The sequence below is a fragment of the Neophocaena asiaeorientalis genome, unplaced genomic scaffold, assembly GCF_003031525.2.
Source record: "Neophocaena asiaeorientalis asiaeorientalis breed wild unplaced genomic scaffold, Neophocaena_asiaeorientalis_V1.1 scaffold543, whole genome shotgun sequence".
Lineage (NCBI taxonomy): Eukaryota > Metazoa > Chordata > Mammalia > Artiodactyla > Phocoenidae > Neophocaena > Neophocaena asiaeorientalis.
The window spans coordinates 559,450-579,516 of record NW_020173671.1 but is presented as its reverse complement, the minus strand read 5'-3'; the positions used below and the strand labels follow the sequence as shown (position 1 = coordinate 579,516).

The 20,067-nt window shown below is 59.4% G+C and overlaps 2 protein-coding genes across 5 annotated transcripts; both read left to right on the top strand.

The window, feature by feature from the left end:
• The first annotated feature begins 274 nt into the window (after positions 1-274).
• VAMP2 (vesicle associated membrane protein 2) lies at positions 275-3,284 on the top strand. The gene is made up of 3 exons (XM_024748466.1): positions 275-885; positions 978-1,029; positions 1,625-3,284. Exons 1-3 carry the CDS (start codon positions 547-549, stop codon positions 1,639-1,641), a joined length of 408 nt encoding a protein of 135 aa, XP_024604234.1. The 5' UTR covers positions 275-546; the 3' UTR covers positions 1,642-3,284.
• A 1,752-nt stretch (positions 3,285-5,036) lies between these two features.
• Positions 5,037-19,853, top strand: PER1 (period circadian regulator 1). Of its 4 annotated transcripts, XM_024748426.1 has the most exons (24): positions 5,037-5,151; positions 5,373-5,513; positions 10,484-10,900; positions 11,018-11,116; positions 11,205-11,359; positions 11,456-11,577; positions 11,669-11,870; positions 12,023-12,074; positions 12,213-12,355; positions 12,736-12,814; positions 12,892-12,998; positions 13,184-13,337; positions 13,412-13,520; positions 13,609-13,740; positions 14,146-14,251; positions 14,351-14,522; positions 14,609-14,739; positions 14,940-15,119; positions 15,751-15,984; positions 16,766-17,163; positions 17,586-17,760; positions 17,948-18,137; positions 18,477-18,627; positions 19,022-19,853. In XM_024748426.1, exons 3-24 carry the CDS (start codon positions 10,626-10,628, stop codon positions 19,289-19,291), a joined length of 3,636 nt encoding a protein of 1,211 aa, XP_024604194.1. In that variant the 5' UTR covers positions 5,037-5,151; positions 5,373-5,513; positions 10,484-10,625; the 3' UTR covers positions 19,292-19,853. The 4 variants fall into 4 exon arrangements, with proteins under 4 accessions (XP_024604194.1, XP_024604196.1, XP_024604195.1 ...); XM_024748428.1 differs by lacking the exon at positions 5,373-5,513 and having other exon boundaries at positions 5,070-5,151; XM_024748427.1 differs by lacking the exon at positions 5,037-5,151 and having other exon boundaries at positions 5,287-5,513.
• Positions 19,854-20,067: the final 214 nt, after the last annotated feature.

Below are 20,067 nucleotides of genomic sequence, written 5' to 3'. Positions count from 1 at the left end.
GGGCCGGACGGAGTCCAGGGTTCCCATCGGGTGGCTTTCTTCCCGGGAAGGAGGAAGGAAGGGACGGATGGATGGACAGGCGGATGGGCGGGGCCCTGGCTGCGGAGCCAAGGGCTCCAGGCCTTGGGTCTTGATCCGTCCCTGCCCTTCAGGTCGGCCACGGCTGCCACCGCCCCCCCTGCCGCCCCGGCTGGGGAGGGAGGCCCCCCTGCGCCCCCTCCCAACCTCACCAGTAACAGGAGACTGCAGCAGTGGGGGGGGGGGGGCGGGTGTCAGGGCTGTGGGAAGGACCCTGAGGGCTGGGAAACAGGTGTGCGGGCCCATCTTGGGTTGGGGGTGATGGCAGTTCATGTTAATGAGTTTGGGGACAAAAATATGTCATGCCCGGTCCTTGTCAGCATGCATTTGGGAGGGCCGTGAGGTGTCAGTCAGCCTTGCTAGCCTGGGGTGTTTCACCCTGGGCGGGTGTGCTGGTGATCGGCGGGCTGCTTGAGTCTCGGTAAATAGAGAGTGCTGCTGTGATATCTGAGATGTCTGGCTACCAGCATGCCCCTGATGAGTGCTCCTTGGCGCATCTGCGGCTGTGCTAGGCATGTTCTGTGTATGTTCTTGTCATGTTCGCCAGGCAGCATCGGGGTGCGTGTTCTATATGTGGGCTCGTGGTGGAGGAGTGCCCTTTGCGATGGGCCTTGGCACACTCCCCCTGCTTTGCGGGCCTTCCCCCAGGTGGTGGACATCATGAGGGTGAACGTGGACAAGGTCCTGGAGCGGGACCAGAAGCTGTCGGAGCTGGACGACCGTGCAGACGCACTCCAAGCAGGGGCCTCCCAGTTTGAAACAAGTGCAGCCAAGCTCAAGCGCAAATACTGGTGGAAAAACCTCAAGGTAAGGGTGGAGGCAGGCGGGAGGGCAGGTAGGAGGAGTGGGGGGGGGAGTATCATGGTCTGTCTCACTGACACCCCCCCCCTCACCCCCAGATGATGATTATCTTGGGAGTGATTTGCGCCATCATCCTCATCATCATCATCGGTGAGTAGGTGGGAGTGGCTAGGGCCCCTTCCTGAGAGGTTTCCCCTGTCATTCCTGGGTTTTGAAGGTCATTAACCTAGTTTTTACTATTCAGCAGAAAGCACATATAGCTGCCAATAGAAGTTCTGATTCATCCACAGCCCCAAACCTTGAAGCTGTTTAGCTTGCTCTTTGCCTGAATCTGGGCAATTTCTCTTAAGAGTTTTGGAAACAGGAAAGCTGGTGGATCCCCACTGCTCCCTTGAGGACCCTTTGGGCCTAGGAGCCCAGTCTGGGAACCCTGGAATTGGGGAGTGGGAGAGCAGCAAAGACCCAGGGGCTTGAGAAACAGCTAGGAAGCCAACCACCCCACTGTCTCAGAGGCCCAGAGGATTAGGGGTCTGTGGCCCCAAGGCCATACCGTGGAGTTGAAGAGACCTTGGAACCGACCTATCCAGCCTCTTTGTGTTACAGATGGAGAACCTGAGGCCAAGAGGGGAAGGGATGTCAACCAGCTGGGAGGTGGGGAAGATGGGAGCAGGGCCGGGCTGACACACTGCTTTCTCTCTCTCTTTCTCCCTTCTCCCTCTTCTTCCTTCTATTTCCCTCTCCACAGTTTACTTCAGCTCTTAAACCCCTGAGGAGCCTGCCCTGCCCAGAGAAGGGCCTCTCCCCCCCACCCCCAGCTGCTCCTCCACCTCTCAGCCATATCTTCCAGCCCACCTCCCTGGATCCGTGTGTGTGTGTGTCGTGTGTGTGCCCCCTTGTAAATAGCCAGCTGTTATTTATACATATATAATATTATATATATTTGGTCTGTTTGTAGTTTTATTACTAGAAGATTTTTTCCGGTTGTCCTTAACACCCCTTCCTGAGGTTCTCATCACTTCCTTTTTCTCTTTCCCTCCTTCCCTTTCCCTTTCTTCCTGACCAGCCCCAAGTCCCCTTCATTTGCATCTGTTATGCAGTCCCCTCTTCCTCCTTCCCTTGGATTTAGCTGATCCTTCCTCCCACCCTGGACTTCCCCATACCTCCACCCCCTTGCAAAAATTATAAAAAGCAACTGTCCAGGTCTCCCTAGGTGCATCTTCTTTGCATCTTTGGGAGGCTCCGAGACTGGTCCCTTATGGTCCTAAGAATCCCAAGGTCTTCTGGGAGCTTCCAGCATGTTAATAAGCATCCATTTGCCCACTGACATCCCTTTTGGTTTCCTTCTCCCCCCCATTTTCTCTTATGTTCAGTCTTTCAACCTGTGTTTCTTTTTTACTGAGGAGTTAGTCCCTGTTGGTCCTTGTATCACACTTTCATTTGCATGACGTTACTTGCAGGTGGTGGGGAGCCTGGGCTTTTGGGGAGCCAGGTTCTTCTGGCCCCCAGGATCGCCTCCTCCTAGCCCCCCTAGTCCAGTTTGCCTCCCCTACCCCGATTTTCCAAACCTCTTGTCCCTCCTTTCCCTCCCCCCAGCTGGTGTGTAAGTGTCTTGGAGTTCAGTGTGTTATGATGGACCAATAATTCTGCCACTTGGAGTCTCTCCCCACATTCCTGCTCCCCAGTTTCCGTGTGGGGTGCTCAGTTGACATTCCCATGGGGTCTCCCTCCCTCCCATCTGCCTGATCTGCCTCCTCCTCCTCCCACCAGGAGAGTTGGGGGTTGGCCACAATCTGATCTCTCTTGGGAGAGGTGGCTGCCAGTGTGTCGGGGGGGTCATCACTGCCTTGGGGAGGATGGGGCAGGGCAAAGAATCCCCCCAGTTCCTTCCTGAAATCTCTGGCCCCACCCCTGCTGGGGGCTGAACTGAAATCCCTCCTCCCTCATTGGGGGGTGTTGCCCCGTCACTGCCCAGCTCCTCTGACTGCCCCTTTGAACTCAGGCTGGGAGTACTGGTCACTGCCAATGTGTGCATGGGACGCGCTGCAAGACGGGGATTCTTGCCCCTCTCCGGGTCTCCTCCTTAGGTGAAATGATGAAGGAAGGGTCTAATGTCTTTTTAAATGGCACAATTTTAGGGGTCTGAGGGTGCAGTCCCTTAACCTGCCACTGGAGGGCACCCCCTAAACTCTTCCTTCCCCCCACAGTCGAGGTTCCTGTGTGGAGGGGGAGCAGGGAGATCGAAGCTGTGGTGTGAAAGGGTAGGGAGAGATGCTGGGGGTGAGGGTGCTGTGTTCTAGACCCCCCATATTATCCCAGTATCCCCTGCCCCCCTTCCCTCACCCCATGCCCCCAATTCTGTGGCGCATCCAGATTGTGAAAATGTACAATAAATGTGTAATGAGTAACCAGGTGGTGTTTTAAGATCTTTTCTTAACCAGTGGGAAGCGTATTGGATCTGCAGGTGTAACAGGAAGGTTGAGAAGATACATCTGGAAGGGACAGCTTTGCCAGGGGGCCTGACCTTGGGCGGGGCAAAGGCAAAGTGTGATTCACCAAGTGGCCACGAGGGGGCACCAGGAGTTGATAATGGGAAGTGTTCATGATCCCAGTGTCTCTCGGTCCCGTGAACCCTGAGGTCTGGGCTTCCCAGCTTCCCCCCCACCCCCCACTTACCTGCGGGCATGCTCCTGCTGTTTATTGGATCCCTTTCTGCTCCTTGATTTAAGTCTCAAATGCTCTGCAGTCTCTCCCGTGGTCATGTACTCCTAGGCCTGAAGTAGATGGACAACTGTGAAACGTCTCTCCCTCATTGTGCCTAGCACAGTGCTACATCCAGAAGGCGTTAGTAAATACTTATTGGACAAAACAGCTCAGGGAGATCCAGCCGAGTGCGGTGTGGAGCTGGCTGTAGATGGCCTGCTGCCCCTGCACTCAGTGTTGCCCGACTAGTGGCTCTGGACCCCATACTGAACTCCTTTAACCTCCAGCTCCATAACGCCCTTGACGTGGCACCCTAGCATCCCTGCCCACAGGCACTTTTAACAGTGGGTGGCGAGTGCTAGGTGAGTTCTGGAGGGCCCACTTCTCTGTGCTGCAGCATGAGGATTCAGCAGCCTAGGAAACCTAAATAGTGTTTCCCAAACTTTTAGGCTCCTAAGAACTACCGGGAATGCTTTTAAAAATAGATTTTTAGGTCCCTTCCCCGGAGATTGATTCCGCAGTTGTAAGGGACCCAGGTGATTCTTATCATTATGTATACAGTCATTATAATGTTCATCACTTGTTGAGGGCTTACTATTTTCAAGACAGTGCTCAGGGCCTTTTTGTGCTTCATCTACTGAGTCCTTCACATGTTTAGGGTTCCCGCAGGCCTTAGGGCCCACCTTTATCGTATCAGGGACCTGAGTTCAAATCTTGATCCCAGTAGAGACTAGCGTGTTAATCCGGATACATTATGTAACCTTTCTGGATCTCAGTCTCATTTATGAGACAGTGGGAAGTAGATCAGCCCCCTCCTCCGGGTTTGTAAGAAGCGCATGGCCTGGCCCACAGAAAATACAATCTGGAAGGTGGCTATCATCTTCATCGTTACCACGCGGCACTGAGACCTGAAGATCGCTTCACCGTAATGCCAGCAGCTTCCAGCTTCAGGGAGCTTCAGGAACCCAGGTCCACAGTCCCAGCGCGGGGGCGCTCTTGTCACGCGCCTAACGGATCACAAAGCGCCCCCACCAAAGCCACCATTGCTCACATCTGCGCCTGCGCAGACTCGGCCGTCCTGGGTTAGCGTGTCGTCAAGGAAAATCCCCAGCTTCTAGGTAAACAAGTTGCCGCGTGAGATCGCCCGCACGTGTCCTCTACAGCTCCGGGACTTCTCAGCCTATGAGAAAATTTGGAGGACTGGACTGGCGTCCGCGTCACCGATCTAGGCGGGTCGGGGGACGCTGCCACAGCCAGTAAGAACTTCGGAGGTGGATGTGAGCGTGGCTTTCGGTCAGCTTCCAATCAACGTGCTAGGGTGGCCCCTCCCGCACGTGGATCTGTCACTGCTGGTTGGCAAACTGACCAATGAGAAGATGAGGGAGGCGGGCGGCGCCAATGGTGGCAGTGCGGGGGCTGGGCGGCCGCACGCGGCGCGGGGCATGGGTCGGCGCCCTTCGGCCAATAAGCTTGAGGGGCGTGGCATCCTGGTCGGCGGGCGGGCCTGGAGAAGCCAATCCAAGTCTCCTTGATCCTAGTTAGGAAGAAATTGGACGGCGTGCGCGCTGAGCGGTAAGTGCTGAGGCGTGGAGGGTGAGGAGCTGCGGTCGGTATGGGTTTTTCCACGGTGGTTCTGTAAGGAGGGGTGTTAATGCATTGCCGTGAGGGGGATCTTGCAAATGCGTGATCACCGCGGTGGGAGCTCTGATGGTTGCGGGGGAATAGGGGCTGCGAACTCAGCTCTTGAGAGAGGGGAGCGGGAATCCTTGACATCAAATCCCTCAACGCCCTAGGGTCCCTGTACCCCTGACTGCCGCGGGGAGGGGCTCAGCAGCCAGCGAACTGAGGGAGCTGAGAACCCTACTCCCAGGGAGGTACGGGACAGGACCCCTGAGAGCCGGTGGGAGACGTTCCAGTGCGTGACTGCTGTTTTGGTAGGTGCCTTAAGCACTTGGAATAGGCAGGGGTTCTGAGGCTGGAGAGGGGTCCTGGTAGGGCAGTTGAGAGGGTACCAAAGGGGATACGGTGATTTGAAAAAGGGTGAGGTGATGATTTGTGTGACCCTGAGCTAGTCACATCAGGGCTCTGGATGTCTTTCTCATGTGTAAAGGGGAGGGGTTGGGACTCGGAGCCATCTTTGGGAGAAAACGTGGGGTAGTAACTGTCGGATCCTGAGAGGGAGGATGGGCTTGTGCAGATTGGTTGTATACTTGTCTTCCTGAGCCCCTGGAGCTGAGGAGGCACCAACAGGGTGCTCTGGTATCTGTCTGTACAAGCAACGAGGCCTGTGGTAAAGTGACCTGCGGTAAGGTGGAAGAGTGAGGAAGTGGGGTTCCTAGGAAGTCACTGGGGCTGGTGGCTGCTAGGGTGATCTCAAGGACTTTGTGAGCATGTGAAAACTGGGACTGTGATGATTTGAAGTGTGTGGAGAGTGCAAACTGAATGTCCCAGGGTAGAGGAGAGGTTGGATGGAGTCTGTGTTTTAGGCACCAAACTTAGAATTGGCTGAGTGTTTGAGAGGCCCAGGTTCCCAGAGCTGGTAACACCTCAAAGGTTCCTGAAGGGTAAGAAATCAGAATGACAAGCCATTATCAGAGCTCAGATTTGAACCCTGGGTCCCATTTGTTAAGAGCCTGAGAACTGATTATGAGACATTTTAGGCAAGTTTGGTAACTTCTGAGCCTTAGTTGGTCCTTGTGGAATGGGGATAATGATACCCATCTCGCAGGATTGTTCTGAAGATTAAATAAGATAATGTATGTAAAGTGCTCAGCGCAATGCCTGGGTCATGTTTTTAATTTTTTTTTTTTTAGGTAAAAGAAAGTTGCTATAGGGTGACAAAAGAACAGTGACAGGGCGTAAGATTTATGTGAATGCTGTGGTTGGGAACTATTCTCATATTCTTACGTTTTTTTGCAAATCTTGGTGACCCCCGCCCCATTTCCCTCTTCCTGGTTCTTGTCTTGAGGCACCAGCCCCAAACCTTCATTCCTCCCTTTTATCCCTCTCCCAGGATCCAGGCCCAGGCTGGGCCACTTGCTCTTTCCCAGTTCGAGTTCCTCATCCTAGACCCATTCTCCTCCCTATCCCTCCTCCCTGTCTCTGCTACCATAGTAACAAGAGATTCAGGCTCTGAAGGGGGCCTCAGGGAAGGAGCAAAGGTCTCTTGCAGAACCTGGCCTCCAACTTCCCCGCCCTGGCTTTGGGATCGGGCCAGCAGATGTGTACAGTCTGGAAGAGGGGGAAAGCCAATGCCAGGAGCTGTAGGAGCAAGCCAAGGGGAGGGCGGATGCGAGTCTGGAGAAGAGAGCCAGGCGTGGGGGCGGGGGAGGGGGACCCCTTCCTCCTAATCCTCTCTCCAGGAATCCCTGGCTTTGGGACAGGGTGGCTGTCGTTGGGTTGGGGGGAGGCGCCCAGGCTGGGTGCATGTCCTGGGCTACCAGCCAAAAGAACAGGATGTTCCCAAGTTCGCTGGACGCCGCCCTCTCGGGCTGGCCGCCTCCCAAACCGCTGCCTCTCCATCCTCCCTGCCCCACATTCCCCGGCTGCCTCGCCCCGCCCCCTTCCTCCGCTTGACGTCACCGCCGCCTCCCGCCCCCTCTCCTCCATTGACGGCAGCAGGGTCTGGTTACTGTGGGGACCGTGAGGCAGGATCCTGATTAGGGCCTTGAGAGCTGCTGGAGCGCTGGACCCTTGTTGTCTGCGCAAAAGGAAAATATGGAGGTGGAGGTGGAGAGCAAGGATCGCCTGTGCCGGGGGAGATCACATCTAGAGCCCTAAGGAGTGCTGAGGAAGAAGAAAAACGATGTTTCCAGAGAAGAGGTGTTTGAAAAGGAGACAAGGGACTGAGCCACAATATATGAGTTGGGGGGACATTTTCAAGGAGAGAAGACTGAGAATCCAGGCTCCTCAATCCTTTATTTCCTGTTTTCTTGCTTTGGTTTTTCTGGGTTATTCTGTAAGCTTTTCCACAGAGCCCTGACCCTGCCCACCCCCCCACCCCCCATGGGGAACACAATGGTTAAGGAAAGCTTAGGCCACGTAACAGGCGTGTGCACCCACGCTGATTACGTCAGCATCAGGCTCTTCACTTGCCACCCACGTTTCCAGGGAGCCCTGAGAGGAACTACGCATCAGTCTTGGATGGAGGGGGGTCTGTGTAACTGCAGCTCTTCGCGGCCCAAGGTGGCACTTTGTTCCCCCAAATTTAGGACTCAGTGTTCTGCTTCTTGCCTCTTAAAAAAAAATTATAATTTCCAGCTCCTTCTCTATTACTGAGGCCTCTCCCCCTCCCCTAGCTCTAGTTACAACGTCGCCATGTTTATGATCACCTACTGCGTGTCAGGTTCTCTCCTGGAGGCTGCGGAATACAGTTAAGGAGACAGATGATGAGGTCCTTGGCTTTCTCTTCTCCTTGCGGTGGGGACCTGAAGCCCTTGCCACCCCACCTTTGTCTAAGGTTTCTTCTCTCAGCCACCCCTTTGTTCCCCTGCAGCCTTGGCTGCCTGGCCCCTACTTTTGGTGCAGCCGTAACTGTGGGTGGCTGCATCCTCAGGAGAGAAGCACTAATCACCACGTAGGTTGCCCGGTGACCTTTTCCCTGATTGGCCATGGAAACACCTGCCATTGTTTCCCTTCACAGCTCCTGTTGGCTCTGGCTGCCCCTTCTATTGTTTGCATCCTTCCCCCCACTCCAACCCCTCCTCAGATGTGGACCCTCGATTACCCTCCTCCTAGCTGTCCACAGGATTTGAAGTGTCAGAGGAAGGGATTGGGTAAAGTGGCTCTATTGTGATGACAAGGCTGGGGAGGGGAACCTAGGAAAGGCCAAGCTGGGTTTTCTGTCCATCTCCTCCCAGGGACCAGCTGTCTCATCCAGCTTGGCCCACCTCCTAAGGTCTGCATTCTTTCTGCCCACCCCTGGCAAGGCCAGGGTGTCCTGTTGTGCAAGGCTGGTCAGTTCAGGAAGTAGAGTTATCTTAAATACCTACTGTGGCCCTGGTATGTTCGCTGAAGAGGGACAGCTTACCTCCCCTCCCTTCCCCTCCCCTCCCTTCCATTATTTACTGTACAAGGCGTTCCGCGCCCATTGGCTGGGCTGTGGTGTCTGGGGCCCTTCAGCCCAGCGCCAGCACCCAGATCCACGTGCGCCCGTGTGTGTGACACAGCCCTGACCTCAGTGGGGGGCCACTAGCCAATCAGGCGCCGGGACGAGATCCCCAGCCAATTGGGGGCGGGGCCTGTGGCTCCGCCGGCAGGAGGCCAATGAGGGGCAGCGCCTGGCGTTATGCAACCCGCCTCCTGGCCCCGCGGAGCTTGCACTCAGCTGCGGGCTGCAACGGCGGCGGGCAGGCGACCGGAGGGCACTCGCGCGGCCAGGTAAGCATCTCCGCGGCCACCCCAGGGGCCGGTCTTCGGCCCGGAGCCTGACTGCCGCCACTTCCAGCCTGATGGGCCGCTTTCGGCCCGGGCACTCAGACGGCACACCAATAATCCGCCTTCCTTGCCGTTGTCCACCCGCTCCCTGTCCCCGGGGACCTAGGTATTCCTCACAATCCTGCACTGGGCGTCCGCACTCCTGACCTGCCTACCTTATCTCCAGCTTTGCCCCCAGCTCCCAGCTGCCCCGGCCCCACACCTGACCCTCATCAGGCATGCCCCCTGCTGCCTTTGTCACTCGGGGGTCTCCGGTTTTGCCCCAGCACCAGGACCCCTTCGGGCTTTCCGCGCTTCCCGCGCTCCCTCCTCCAGTCCCTGGCCTCGCGCCGGCTGTGATGTCAGCCCGGTTCAAACTGGAACATCTCGTTCCCGGTGCTAGTTCCTGCTGTTGGCCACAGCCTTCCCTTTTCTCCTGAAGCTCAGAAAATGCTCTGAGGTTGGGGGTGTGGTTGGAGGGAGAGTAAGGGAACAGCCGTCTCTGTCCTTTGTCCGTCCCTTGGTCAGAGCAGAGTGTGTCTGCTTCGGATGGCTGTGTGTTTGGCTAGTGTATAGAAAAGTAGGGGACCGAAGAGAGAGGATTCCTGGGTTCCTGACAATGGCAGGCCGCGGTCCTGGGGGTCGGGAGAAGGTGCAGGGACCAGGGGAGGAAAGGCTGTGTTGTCTTGACCAGAATGATTGGGATCCTGGAGAGCGCCAGTCTAGGGGCTTTTGCGCGGAGGGCGGTGGTGGTTGTGTTTTGCCCTGGGGAGCAAGGCCAGCCTCTGAAACCCCGATGGCTGCCCCTCTTCCTACGGCCACTCGGCCCTCCGGGGACTGGGGATCTATTAGAGGTGGGCGACCCCTGGTCGCGCTTGCGAGTGCGGGAGTGTGTCGTTGCCCCGTTTCCGCCGAGAAATGGGGGAGGGGTCGCCCCCTCCCCCGCCCTCTTGCGGGCCCTCCAGCAACCGCTGAGCTCAGCCGCTGACGTCGGTTTCCCTGGCGACCGCAGTGGCGGCGGAAGCGCGTGGTGGGGCCGCGCAAGTCCGCGCGCATGTGCGGCGGAGGTGGCACCGCCCCCGGATAAAATTAGCCCGGAGGCCTAAATATAGAAGGCGGCAGGCTCGCACCCTGCTCCGAGGCCTTGGAGTTCTAGGTGGAGTGGGGGCCTGCTGGGAATTTGGGAATGGGAAGTATCCAGGCTGTGGCTCACAGCTGAAGTTCTTTCTAGTCGACCGCTTAGGTATTACCGCCTCAGGCCACGCTGGCAGGGGATGTGGGGGAAGGACCAAGAGAGGCCCCTTTCCACCTGCAGCCCCCCGACGCTCCCCCGCCCCGTACGCGGACAGGAAACAGAAATTGCTTAGGCTCCATATTGAAAGCCTGGGTCTCAGGAACGTGGGGGCCCGAAAGGGAGGGGCTGAATGAAATTGGCAGGTGTTGTGAATTTACAGGCCAGGTTTTTCTCCTTCTTGGTCTTTCTTTTCAGGCGCTGGCTGTGATCAAACTTCTCAGCTCTCTGAGGCTTGAGTCTCCCACCTCACTCCCCTGGCCAGGCCTCCGGGCCCCCTCGTGCCTCTCTGGTGGCCTCTCCGCCTTCCCTGTTCTCCTGCGCTCCCCATGGCCCAGACATGAGCGGCCCCCTCGAAGGGGCTGATGGGGGAGGGGACCCGAGGCCGGGGGAATCCTTTTGTCCTGGAGGGGCTCCATCCCCTGGGCCTCCACAGCATCGACCTTGTCCTGGCCCCAGCGTGGCTGACGACACGGATGCCAACAGCAATGGCTCCAGCGGCAATGAGTCCAATGGACCGGAGTCCAGGGGTGCATCTCAGCGGAGCTCACATAGCTCCTCCTCAGGCAATGGCAAGGACTCGGCCCTTCTGGACACCACTGAAAGCAGCAAGAGGTGTGTTTGGATGGGTTGCAGGTGCTAGGAGTGGTCTTTTGAGCAGACTGAGCTGGGAGACAGGCCTGTGCTGCTGGCCACTTTCTCCTCATGTTGGGTCTGTTGCTTCTCCCCTAGCACAAACTCTCAGAGCCCATCCCCACCCAGCAGTTCCATTGCCTACAGCCTCCTGAGTGCCAGCTCAGAGCAGGACAACCCGTCTACCAGTGGCTGCAGGTTCGTGGGGTGAGGGCTGGGGGAGAGGGCTGGGGGCCACGCTCTGGGGCTAATGTCTATACTCGTTCCCTCCCTGTGGGCCCTGCAGCAGTGAACAGTCAGCTCGGGCAAGGACCCAGAAAGAACTCATGACGGCGCTGCGGGAGCTCAAGCTTCGGCTGCCACCAGAGCGCAGGGGCAAGGGCCGCTCTGGGACCCTGGCCACGCTGCAGTACGCACTGGCCTGTGTCAAGCAGGTGCAAGGTGAGTGGTGCTTCCTGGGAGGGCAATGTTCAGGTCCTGGGCTACTACCATGGGGGCAGTCTCCTCACTAAGTGTGCCGCTGCCCGCACCCTGCAGCCAACCAGGAATACTACCAGCAGTGGAGCCTGGAGGAGGGCGAGCCTTGTGCCATGGACATGTCCACCTACACTCTGGAGGAACTGGAGCACATCACATCTGAGTACACGCTTCGCAACCAGGTCAGCGCAGCCCAGCCTCTGTATCCCGACGCACCCCCAGCCCCACTCCCACAGCTCCTGAACCTGCTCTTGTTTTTGCTTTCTCGCCTAGGATACTTTCTCCGTGGCTGTCTCCTTCCTGACAGGCCGCATCGTCTACATTTCTGAGCAGGCAGGTGTCCTGCTGCGCTGCAAGCAGGATGTGTTCCGCGGTGCCCGCTTCTCAGAGCTCCTGGCTCCCCAGGATGTGGGCGTCTTCTATGGTTCCACTGCCCCATCTCGCCTGCCCACCTGGGGCACGGGGGCCTCGGCAGGTGAGGTCCCGAAGTGCTTGGGGGGAGGGATGAGTAGTTCCAGGAAGCACCTGCCATGAGGGGCCAGGGGCCCCAGGCTTTTCTTGCTGGGTTTTTCTCAGCCCGGGGAGGGGATGGGGAGCTGTGCTTACTGCCCTCCTGGTCTGTCTCAGGTTCAGGCCTCAAGGACTTCACCCAGGAGAAGTCTGTCTTCTGCCGTATCAGGTAGGCAGGGGACGTGGGAGCAGACCCCTTGCACCTCCCACACCCCGTTTTTCTTTGCTGTGTGGCCCATGACCTTGAGGTGGGTGGTGGGTGGCTCTTCACTGACAGTCCCTAATGCCTCTTTCTTTTCCTTGCTAGAGGGGGTCCCGACCGAGATCCCGGGCCTCGGTACCAGCCATTCCGCCTAACCCCATATGTGACCAAGATCCGGGTCGCTGATGGGGCCCCTGCACAGCCGTGCTGCCTGCTGCTTGCAGAGCGCGTTCACTCTGGTTATGAAGGTGGGCGGGCCAGGCGCCTGGCCTGGTTGGGGTAGGAGGAAGGGGGCCTTCTCTAGGCTGGGCGTGAGGCAGGACAGGAGTGTGGAAGACAGTTTTGGAACACGATGTATTGTTAGGATGAGGGTTTGAACGCCCCTTTAGAGGTAGAGTTGGATGAGAGCCCTAAGCTAGGAGAGGGCAAAGCAGAGTACCTTGGTTTTCAGTTTCATTATTGGCATGGGGGACAAAGATTGGCCAGACCATCTTTGTAGGCTAGAGGGCCCAGGGCAGAGCTGTGGAGAGAACTGTCTGCCAGCCAGCCTGGGCCTGAGGCAGCATGGAGGGCTGCGGAGCTGGACCGTTCTGGAGGAAATCCAATGGCCATGCTTTCTGTGCCTCAGCTCCCCGGATTCCCCCCGACAAGAGGATCTTCACTACAAGGCACACGCCCAGCTGCCTCTTCCAGGATGTGGATGAAAGGTGAGGTCAGGACCTGGAGGAAAAGGAGGTGTCCAGGGCTGAGGCTTTGGCCATTCTGATGCCTCCTGTCATTTCAGGGCCGCCCCGTTGCTGGGCTACCTCCCCCAGGACCTCCTGGGGGCCCCAGTGCTCCTTTTCCTGCATCCTGAGGACCGACCCCTCATGCTGGCCATCCACAAGAAGAGTGAGTTCCTTTCATCCTGCGCTCCCTTCCGGCTGTCTCCAGGGCTTCCTAACAGCTGTCCTTGTAGTTGTGTCTTTCAGTGCCTTGGCCTCTTGGATTTCGGGGGGGGGGGCCTCCAGGGGGCTCCACCACCTTACTTAGCTCTCCCTCCCACTGACCCGCATCTCATTTCCCACTCCCTTCAGTCCTGCAGCTGGCTGGCCAGCCCTTTGACCACTCCCCTATCCGCTTCTGCGCCCGGAATGGGGAGTACGTCACCATGGACACCAGCTGGGCTGGCTTCGTGCACCCCTGGAGCCGCAAGGTGGCCTTTGTGTTGGGCCGCCACAAAGTACGCACGTAAGTGGGTGGTGCCCTGGAGGGCGGGCCAGTGTGGAGGGGGTAGGGCTCAGCTCATCCTTCCCACCCCGCAGGGCGCCCCTGAATGAAGACGTGTTCACTCCCCCAGTCCCCAGTCCCGCTCTCTCCCTGGACCCTGATATCCAGGAGCTCTCTGAGCAGATCCACCGGCTGCTGTTACAGGTGAGAGTTGAGGGGACGGGGCTTGAGAATGAGGAAGGGGTGCGGAACAGGGCTGTGGACATCTGACCTGTCGCTCTTCCTGCCTCAGCCTGTGCACAGCCCCAGCCCTACCGGGTTCTGTGGAGTCGGCCAGGTGACTTCCCCAGGCCCTCTCCTCAGCCCTGGCTCCTCCAGTGCCAGCAACGGGGGTGACGCCGAGGGACCTGGGCCTCCTGCGCCGGTGAGTGCCTCTCTGCCACTTTACCCCTTTAGTCTCCTGTTCCCTTGTTCTCAGAGTCAGCACTGCCAAGCCCAGAGGAGCCTCGTCCACCTCCTTTCTCGTCCTGCTCTCATAGTGATCTTTGCTCCTCCCCACTGGGACCTTTTTCTTTTTTTTTTTGCGGTACGTGGGCCTCTCACTGTTGTGGCCTCTCCAGACGCAGCGGCCATGGCTCACAGGCCCAGCCGCTCTGCGGCATGTGGGATCTTCCCGGACCGGGGCACGAACCCGTGTCCCCTGCGTCGGCAGGTGGACTCTTAACCACTGTGCCACCAGGGAAGCCCTGGGGCCTTTTTCTTGCGCTACACCCTGGGCTCCCCAGGCTGGCCACGCCCCCCCAATGCTGCCCACTGCCCTGCCCCACAGGTGACCTTCCAGCAGATCTGTAAGGATGTGCACCTGGTGAAGCATCAGGGGCAGCAGCTTTTTATTGAGTCCCGGGCCCGGCCTCTGCCCCAGCCCCATGTCCCTGGTGAGTTGGTGAGGGTGTGGGTGAGGAGTGAGGCCTGGGGCGGGGCGGGTCCCATGACCCTCAGCCTAACCCAAAGAAGCTTTTCTATCCTCGGCCCAGCTACAGGCACGTTCAAGGCCAAGACACTTCCCTGCCAATCTGCAGACCCAGAGCTGGAGGTGGCCCCTGCTCTGACCCAGGCCCCGCTAGCCTTGGCTCCTGAGGAGGCTGAGCGGAAAGAAGCCTCCAGTTGCTCCTACCAGCAGATCAACTGCCTGGACAGCATCCTCAGGTACGGCCATCCTGGCCCCTTCTCCCGCTTGGGCCCCGGCCCTGCCCCACCCAGGCGCTGCTCTCATGTCTTCTCTGCTTCCTCAGGTACCTGGAGAGCTGCAACCTCCCCAGCACGACCAAGCGCAAATGCACCTCCTCCTCGTCCTGCACCGCCTCTTCGGCCTCCGACGAGGACAGGCAGCGGGCGGGAGCGGTCTCTGTGGGGGCCGAGAAAGGTGAAGAGCCAGGCCATCCTGCCTCCACAACCCTGTCCTCTGTTCCTGCGTCTGCATTTCTGTCTTTGGGGCCCCACCTCACTCTGTCCCATCCCTGCCCAGCCTCCAGATCTCCACGCTCCTCTCTCTCCCCACCCCCACTGGGGTTTCCTCTCCCAGCCTCCCAGCGGGGCGGTAACTGGCACCATCTCTCTGTACAGATACATCGGCAGTGCTGTCTGGGGAGGGGGCTGCCCCTCTGAAGGAGCCGGTGGTGGGAGGAGGCGCCCTGAGCCCGCTCGCCCTGGCCAATAAGGCGGAGAGTGTGGTGTCCGTCACCAGTCAGTGTAGCTTCAGCTCCACCATCGTCCATGTGGGAGACAAGAAGCCCCCGGAATCGGGTACGGACGTGGCTGAGGGTGGCGGTGCCCGGGCTCTATCTGCTCCCCCAGCCAGCGTCCCCCCTCCTGCCGGCTGCCTTCTCCCGCCCTCTGGTTCCTGATGGAGAGAAGGAGGCCCCCGTCTTAGCTCAGGGCTGCCGCTTCTTGCTCTCCACCCGCCCGCCAGCCTCTGCCGCCTTGTCTGTCCCTCATCCTGCTTCCTGTGTTCTCACCGTCAGTTCACACACAAAGTCTGGGGTGTAGTTCAGCCTGAGGTGCTGCCCGCAGAGGGTCGAGGCAGGGACTGTTGAAAAGCCCTGAAGGGTCTTCGGGCATTGACCTGGAAAACGAGTGAGGGAAGTGCGAGGTGTGGGCTTCCCTTCCAAGGAGTCACGGGGGGGTCATCCTAGGGTAGTGCCACTGGCGGGGACTGAGTATCCTTTCTTACCCTGGGACGGCTTTACATGGGGAAGAAGGCCCAGAGCCAGTTCTCGGTGGGGAGGCGGCCAAGAGATGCAGGGGAGGCCCAGGCTCGGCCGCAGGGCAGAGGCCAGGTCTTTGGCTAAGCTGCTGGACATGGAGGGTGCCGTGTGGTGTGGGTGTGCTAACACGTAAGGTGATTCTGACCTTTCCCCTGTCTCATCTTCCTCAGACATCATCATGATGGAGGACCTGCCTGGCCTGCCTCCCGGCCCAGCTCCCAGCCCAGCCCCCAGCCCCACGGTGGCCCCTGACCCAGCCACAGGTGCCTACCGGCCAGTGGGCCTGACCAAGGCTGTGCTGTCCCTGCACACCCAGAAGGAGGAGCAGGCCTTCCTCAGCCGTTTCCGCGACCTCGGCAGGCTGCGTGGACTTGACGGCTCCTCCACGGCCCCCTCGGGCCCCGGTGAGTCGGGTAGCCACCTGCCTGCGCCCGGTCTAGGGCCAGACTGTCGGGGGAGGGGTTCTTGAGGGAGGTCCTTGTGCTCCAGGGACCCAGGCTATTGCCACCTCCGCCACCAGGGCCCTGCCTAGGGATGGCCCCTCGCTAGCTCCTCCCCAGCGGGCAGGGGTCCAGGCTGCTGCCAGAGGAGGGCAGCACTGAGACAGGCAGGCAGGGGTGCTCTGCTCCAGGTAAGCCACTCCAGGCCCAGTCTGGGGGCCGGGGCAGGAAGCGAGCCCACTCAGGACTCAGTTGCCGCTGACTGGGAGATCTGTGTAGACCGGCAGGGAGGACTGGGACGACTTCGGGTGGGGGCAGGGCTTCAAGGGCAGATGGCAGCCCTCCAGGTGCCTGAGGGAGGCCCCCTGCAGGCGGGGAGGCTGGCCGGAGGGTCACCCAGGCTGGTAGTTGCCTGCTGGAGTTTGGTGGCTGGCCCGGAGCCACCTGCCCACTCGTCCACGACCTCGCCTGCCTGCTGTCCGCCAGCAGGCCTCGGTCTTCTGCACACCCGCAGCACCCCGCCTCGTGTAACCTCTCCTTCCCCGGCCACTTTGTCAGTGAATCCCGCGTCTTCCCTGAAGGTCCCCCCACCTCCCCAGAGTCCCCTCTGTTATGTGTGGGCCAGGGAGGCAGACTCTCTGGGGCCTATCCTCTCCCTGGTCCGAGTGGCAGGGCAGCCGGCCGGGGTGGCAGGGGTGCTAACCCCCAGGTCGAGGGCCTTGCTTACCCTAGTCTCTCCCCTCAGGCTGCCGCCACGGCCCCGCAGCCCCCGGCCGCCGCCACCACTGCCGATCCAAAGCCAAGCGCTCCCGCCAGCACCAGAACCCTCAGGCCGAAGCCCCCTGCCACGTCTCCCACCCATCACCTGTGCCATCCTCTGCCCCCTGGCCCCCACCAGCAGCCACACCGCCCTTCCCGGCTGTGGTCCAGCCCTGCCCCCTCCCCGCATTCTCCCCCAGAGGAGGCCCCCAGCCTCTCCCTCCCAGCCCTCCCCGCCGCCCCGACTCTCTGCTCTTCAACTCGAGATGCAGCTCCCCGCTCCAGCTAAATCTGCTGCAGCTTGAGGAGTCCCCCCGTGTCGAGGGGAGTAGTGCTGCGCGCCCCCCTCCCAGCGAGGAGACTGCCGACCCAGCGGCCAGACCGGTGAGCACCGAGGCCCGCCCCCATCCTCTTAGGTCCCCCACGCGGCCCTCTCCCCTGCTCCTCCCATTGCACTTCATCCTGCCCACCTGGCGTCCCCAGAGGGTGGTGTCGTGGGGTAGGAGGCCCCAGCTGCATTTCTGAATGAGGCAGAAATCAGCTGCCTCATCTGTGAAGTGGGGACAGGCCCATCTGTCTGACAGGTGGTGAGGACATCCCAGTAACTTCTGAGCATGCCTCTGCCGCTTGGAAGGGGCCCAGCGTCACGGCGCTGCTCTGCGCCAGCTCTCGTCACTCAGCCTGGGCCCACTGTCATGGAGTGGGAAGAGGCCGCTTGGCTTGGGTGCGCTCCCGGCCAGAGGCAGCAGTTGAAGGGAAGTCTAGGTGCTGATCCCTTAATCCCTCCCCTCCCTCCCCTCCCCCAGGTGGAGATAACTGAGTCCTCCAACCAGGACGCGCTCTCGGGCTCCAGCGACCTGCTGGAGTTGCTGCTGCAGGAGGACTCGCGCTCTGGCACGGGCTCTGCTGCCTCGGGCTCCTTGGGCTCTGGGTCTGGCTCAGGCTCCCACGAGGGGAGCAGCACCTCAGCCAGCATCACGCGTGAGTGCCCCGCCTCCCACAACACCTCCCGGGGTAGGACAGTGTCTGGGGGGTTGGGAGGCCAGGCCCCACTTTGGCCAAGCAGCCTGGGCCCCTGCCCTGCTTCCTAAGGCCAGTGGGCTTGAGCGAGGCCTGGTGGAGCGCCGGGCGGCCTGACTCTGTTGGTTGCCCGCCCCTCACTCTACAGGCAGCAGTCAGAGCAGCCACACGAGCAAGTACTTCGGCAGCGTCGATTCTTCCGAGGCTGAGGCTGGGGCTGCCCGTGCCAGGGCTGAGCCCGGGGACCAGGTCATTAAGTACGTGCTCCAGGATCCCATCTGGCTGCTCATGGCCAATGCTGACCAGCATGTCATGATGACCTATCAGGTGCCCTCCAGGTGAGGACTTTCAGGGACCTCCTCTGCCTCTTTTTCAGAGGAGTGGGGAGGCTGGCGGCCCACCCTCACTCTGCAGCTAACTTGGGGTTTTCTTTCTGGGCCTGGCTCTGCTCTGGGGCTTTCCTGTTCTGCCCTCCGCCCCTTGGAGCCCCATCATTAGTCAGGCTGAGGGCAGCTTTCCTGGTCTTGGAAGGCCTGAATTCCCAGAGCACCGGCTCAGGGGAGGAGCATGAGGCAGTGAGTGGGGAGCTGGGGAGTTGAGGTAAAGGAAAAATGCCAGCCTCGTGGGCCCTGGCCCCAGCTCCCATTCTCTGCCTCCTGAACCCCTTCCCGGAGCAGGGACATGGCCTCTGTGCTGAAGCAGGACCGGGAGCGGCTCCGGGCTATGCAGAAGCAGCAGCCTCGGTTCTCAGAGGACCAGCGGAGGGAACTGGGTGCTGTGCACTCCTGGGTCCGGAAGGGTCAACTGCCTCGGGCCCTTGATGTGATGGTGAGAAGTCAAGTCTGGGCCAGGAGGGAGAAGAAAGAATTGAGCTCAAGTTGAAAGGGTAGAGGCTAAGGGCTGATCCCCTCATTGTTCCTTGGATCATTAATTCTGAAGGATGTTAATTCCACTAAATTTGCTGCTGGGTTACTTAGTGTTAAACCACGTGTGTTTTTGTAGACCTTTTCTCGGCGAATCTTATGCTAATGTATAGTGCGGTCTGGATACAGAGTACAATACATTTTCCAATTCTGTTGACCCCATGCGCATCCGTATGGATTAATGTTTCTTGGGCATACATTTTGGGACGTACTCTCGAGTTGGGGAACAAGGGGAGCTGGGGTGGCAGGTCAGCAGTGAGAACTCTGCCTGACTCGCTCATATCCTTTCTTTCTCCAAGGCCTGTGTGGATTGCGGTAGCAGCACCCAAGACCCTGGCCACCCTGATGACCCACTCTTCTCGGAAATGGATGGACTGGGGCTGGAGCCCATGGAGGAGGGTGGAGGCGAGGCGGGTGGCGGTGGTGGTGAGGGCGAGGGCGGTGATGAGGCCCAGGCCCAAGCTGGGGCCACGGTCTCAAGCTCTCAGGACCTGGCCATGGAGGAGGAGGGACAAGGTGGGAGCTCATCCAGTCCAGCCTTACCTGCCGCAGAAAATGGCACCAGCTAGACTACATTTGGGGCCACCTCCGGGAATGCATGAGAAGCTTCCTTCTCCCATGTCCCAACTTGCAGAACTGAGACGTGGCTGGACCAACCAATAGAAAACTGTCCCGGCTTCTCCCGCTGTAGGGGGTGTGGGACCTCCCCCGGTCAGCAGCCCAGGATCCAGGGGCTGCCTCTGGCCTCTTAGAGAACAGAGGGTGGCACTCTTTAGCCCAGCCCAGAGAAGCCGCACCTCCCATCCCTGCTGAGGAGTTGTTCCTTCCCCTGGACAAGGTTGCTGACAAGCTGCTGAAGTGGTTCTCCAAGCCCCAGCTGAGCCGGAGTCCCTGTCCCTGAGGGTTGGGGCTGCGTTTATTTATTTGGAGAGCCAGCCCTCTGAGGCCCAAGCAGGACCCAGTGGTCCGGACCCCTAGCTGCTCCGGGGTGGGGGAGGTTGGTGGACCGTGGAGTCCCTGGTGCTGCCCCTCAGGTGGGACCCAGGTGTTCTCAGCTGTACCCTCTACCGCTGACATTTGTGTTTTTGATATCGTGTCTGTTATTTTTTAATATAAAAAGAAAAAATACCAGGACTTTGTGGAATGAACTTTGGGGGTTGGGTTAGGGGAGCTCTTTGTGGGGAGGTGTGGCGCCCCCCTTTCCGGAAGGTTGTAAGAGTGAGCCATTCCCTCCCCTGAGGACCCGCATCCCTCGTCTCCACAAACCCTTTCTCGCTGAGGAAGCAGGTCAGTCTAGGTGGCTAAGGGACGGGGGGGGCCACGCAGCCATTCATAGTCGAGTTGG

Excerpts from the sequence above, each read along its gene's own strand:
- VAMP2 (XM_024748466.1), top strand. The coding sequence starts at position 547 with ATGCCCCTGATGAGTGCTCCTTGGCGCATCTGCGGCTGTGCTAGGCAT. Across the intron at positions 886-977 it reads ACTGGTGGAAAAACCTCAAG|ATGATGATTATCTTGGGAGT; the intron begins GTAAGGGTGGAG and ends CCTCACCCCCAG.
- PER1 (XM_024748426.1), top strand. The coding sequence starts at position 10,626 with ATGAGCGGCCCCCTCGAAGGGGCTGATGGGGGAGGGGACCCGAGGCCG. Across the intron at positions 12,999-13,183 it reads GCTGGCCATCCACAAGAAGA|TCCTGCAGCTGGCTGGCCAG; the intron begins GTGAGTTCCTTT and ends CACTCCCTTCAG. Across the intron at positions 18,628-19,021 it reads CTCGGGCCCTTGATGTGATG|GCCTGTGTGGATTGCGGTAG; the intron begins GTGAGAAGTCAA and ends TCTTTCTCCAAG.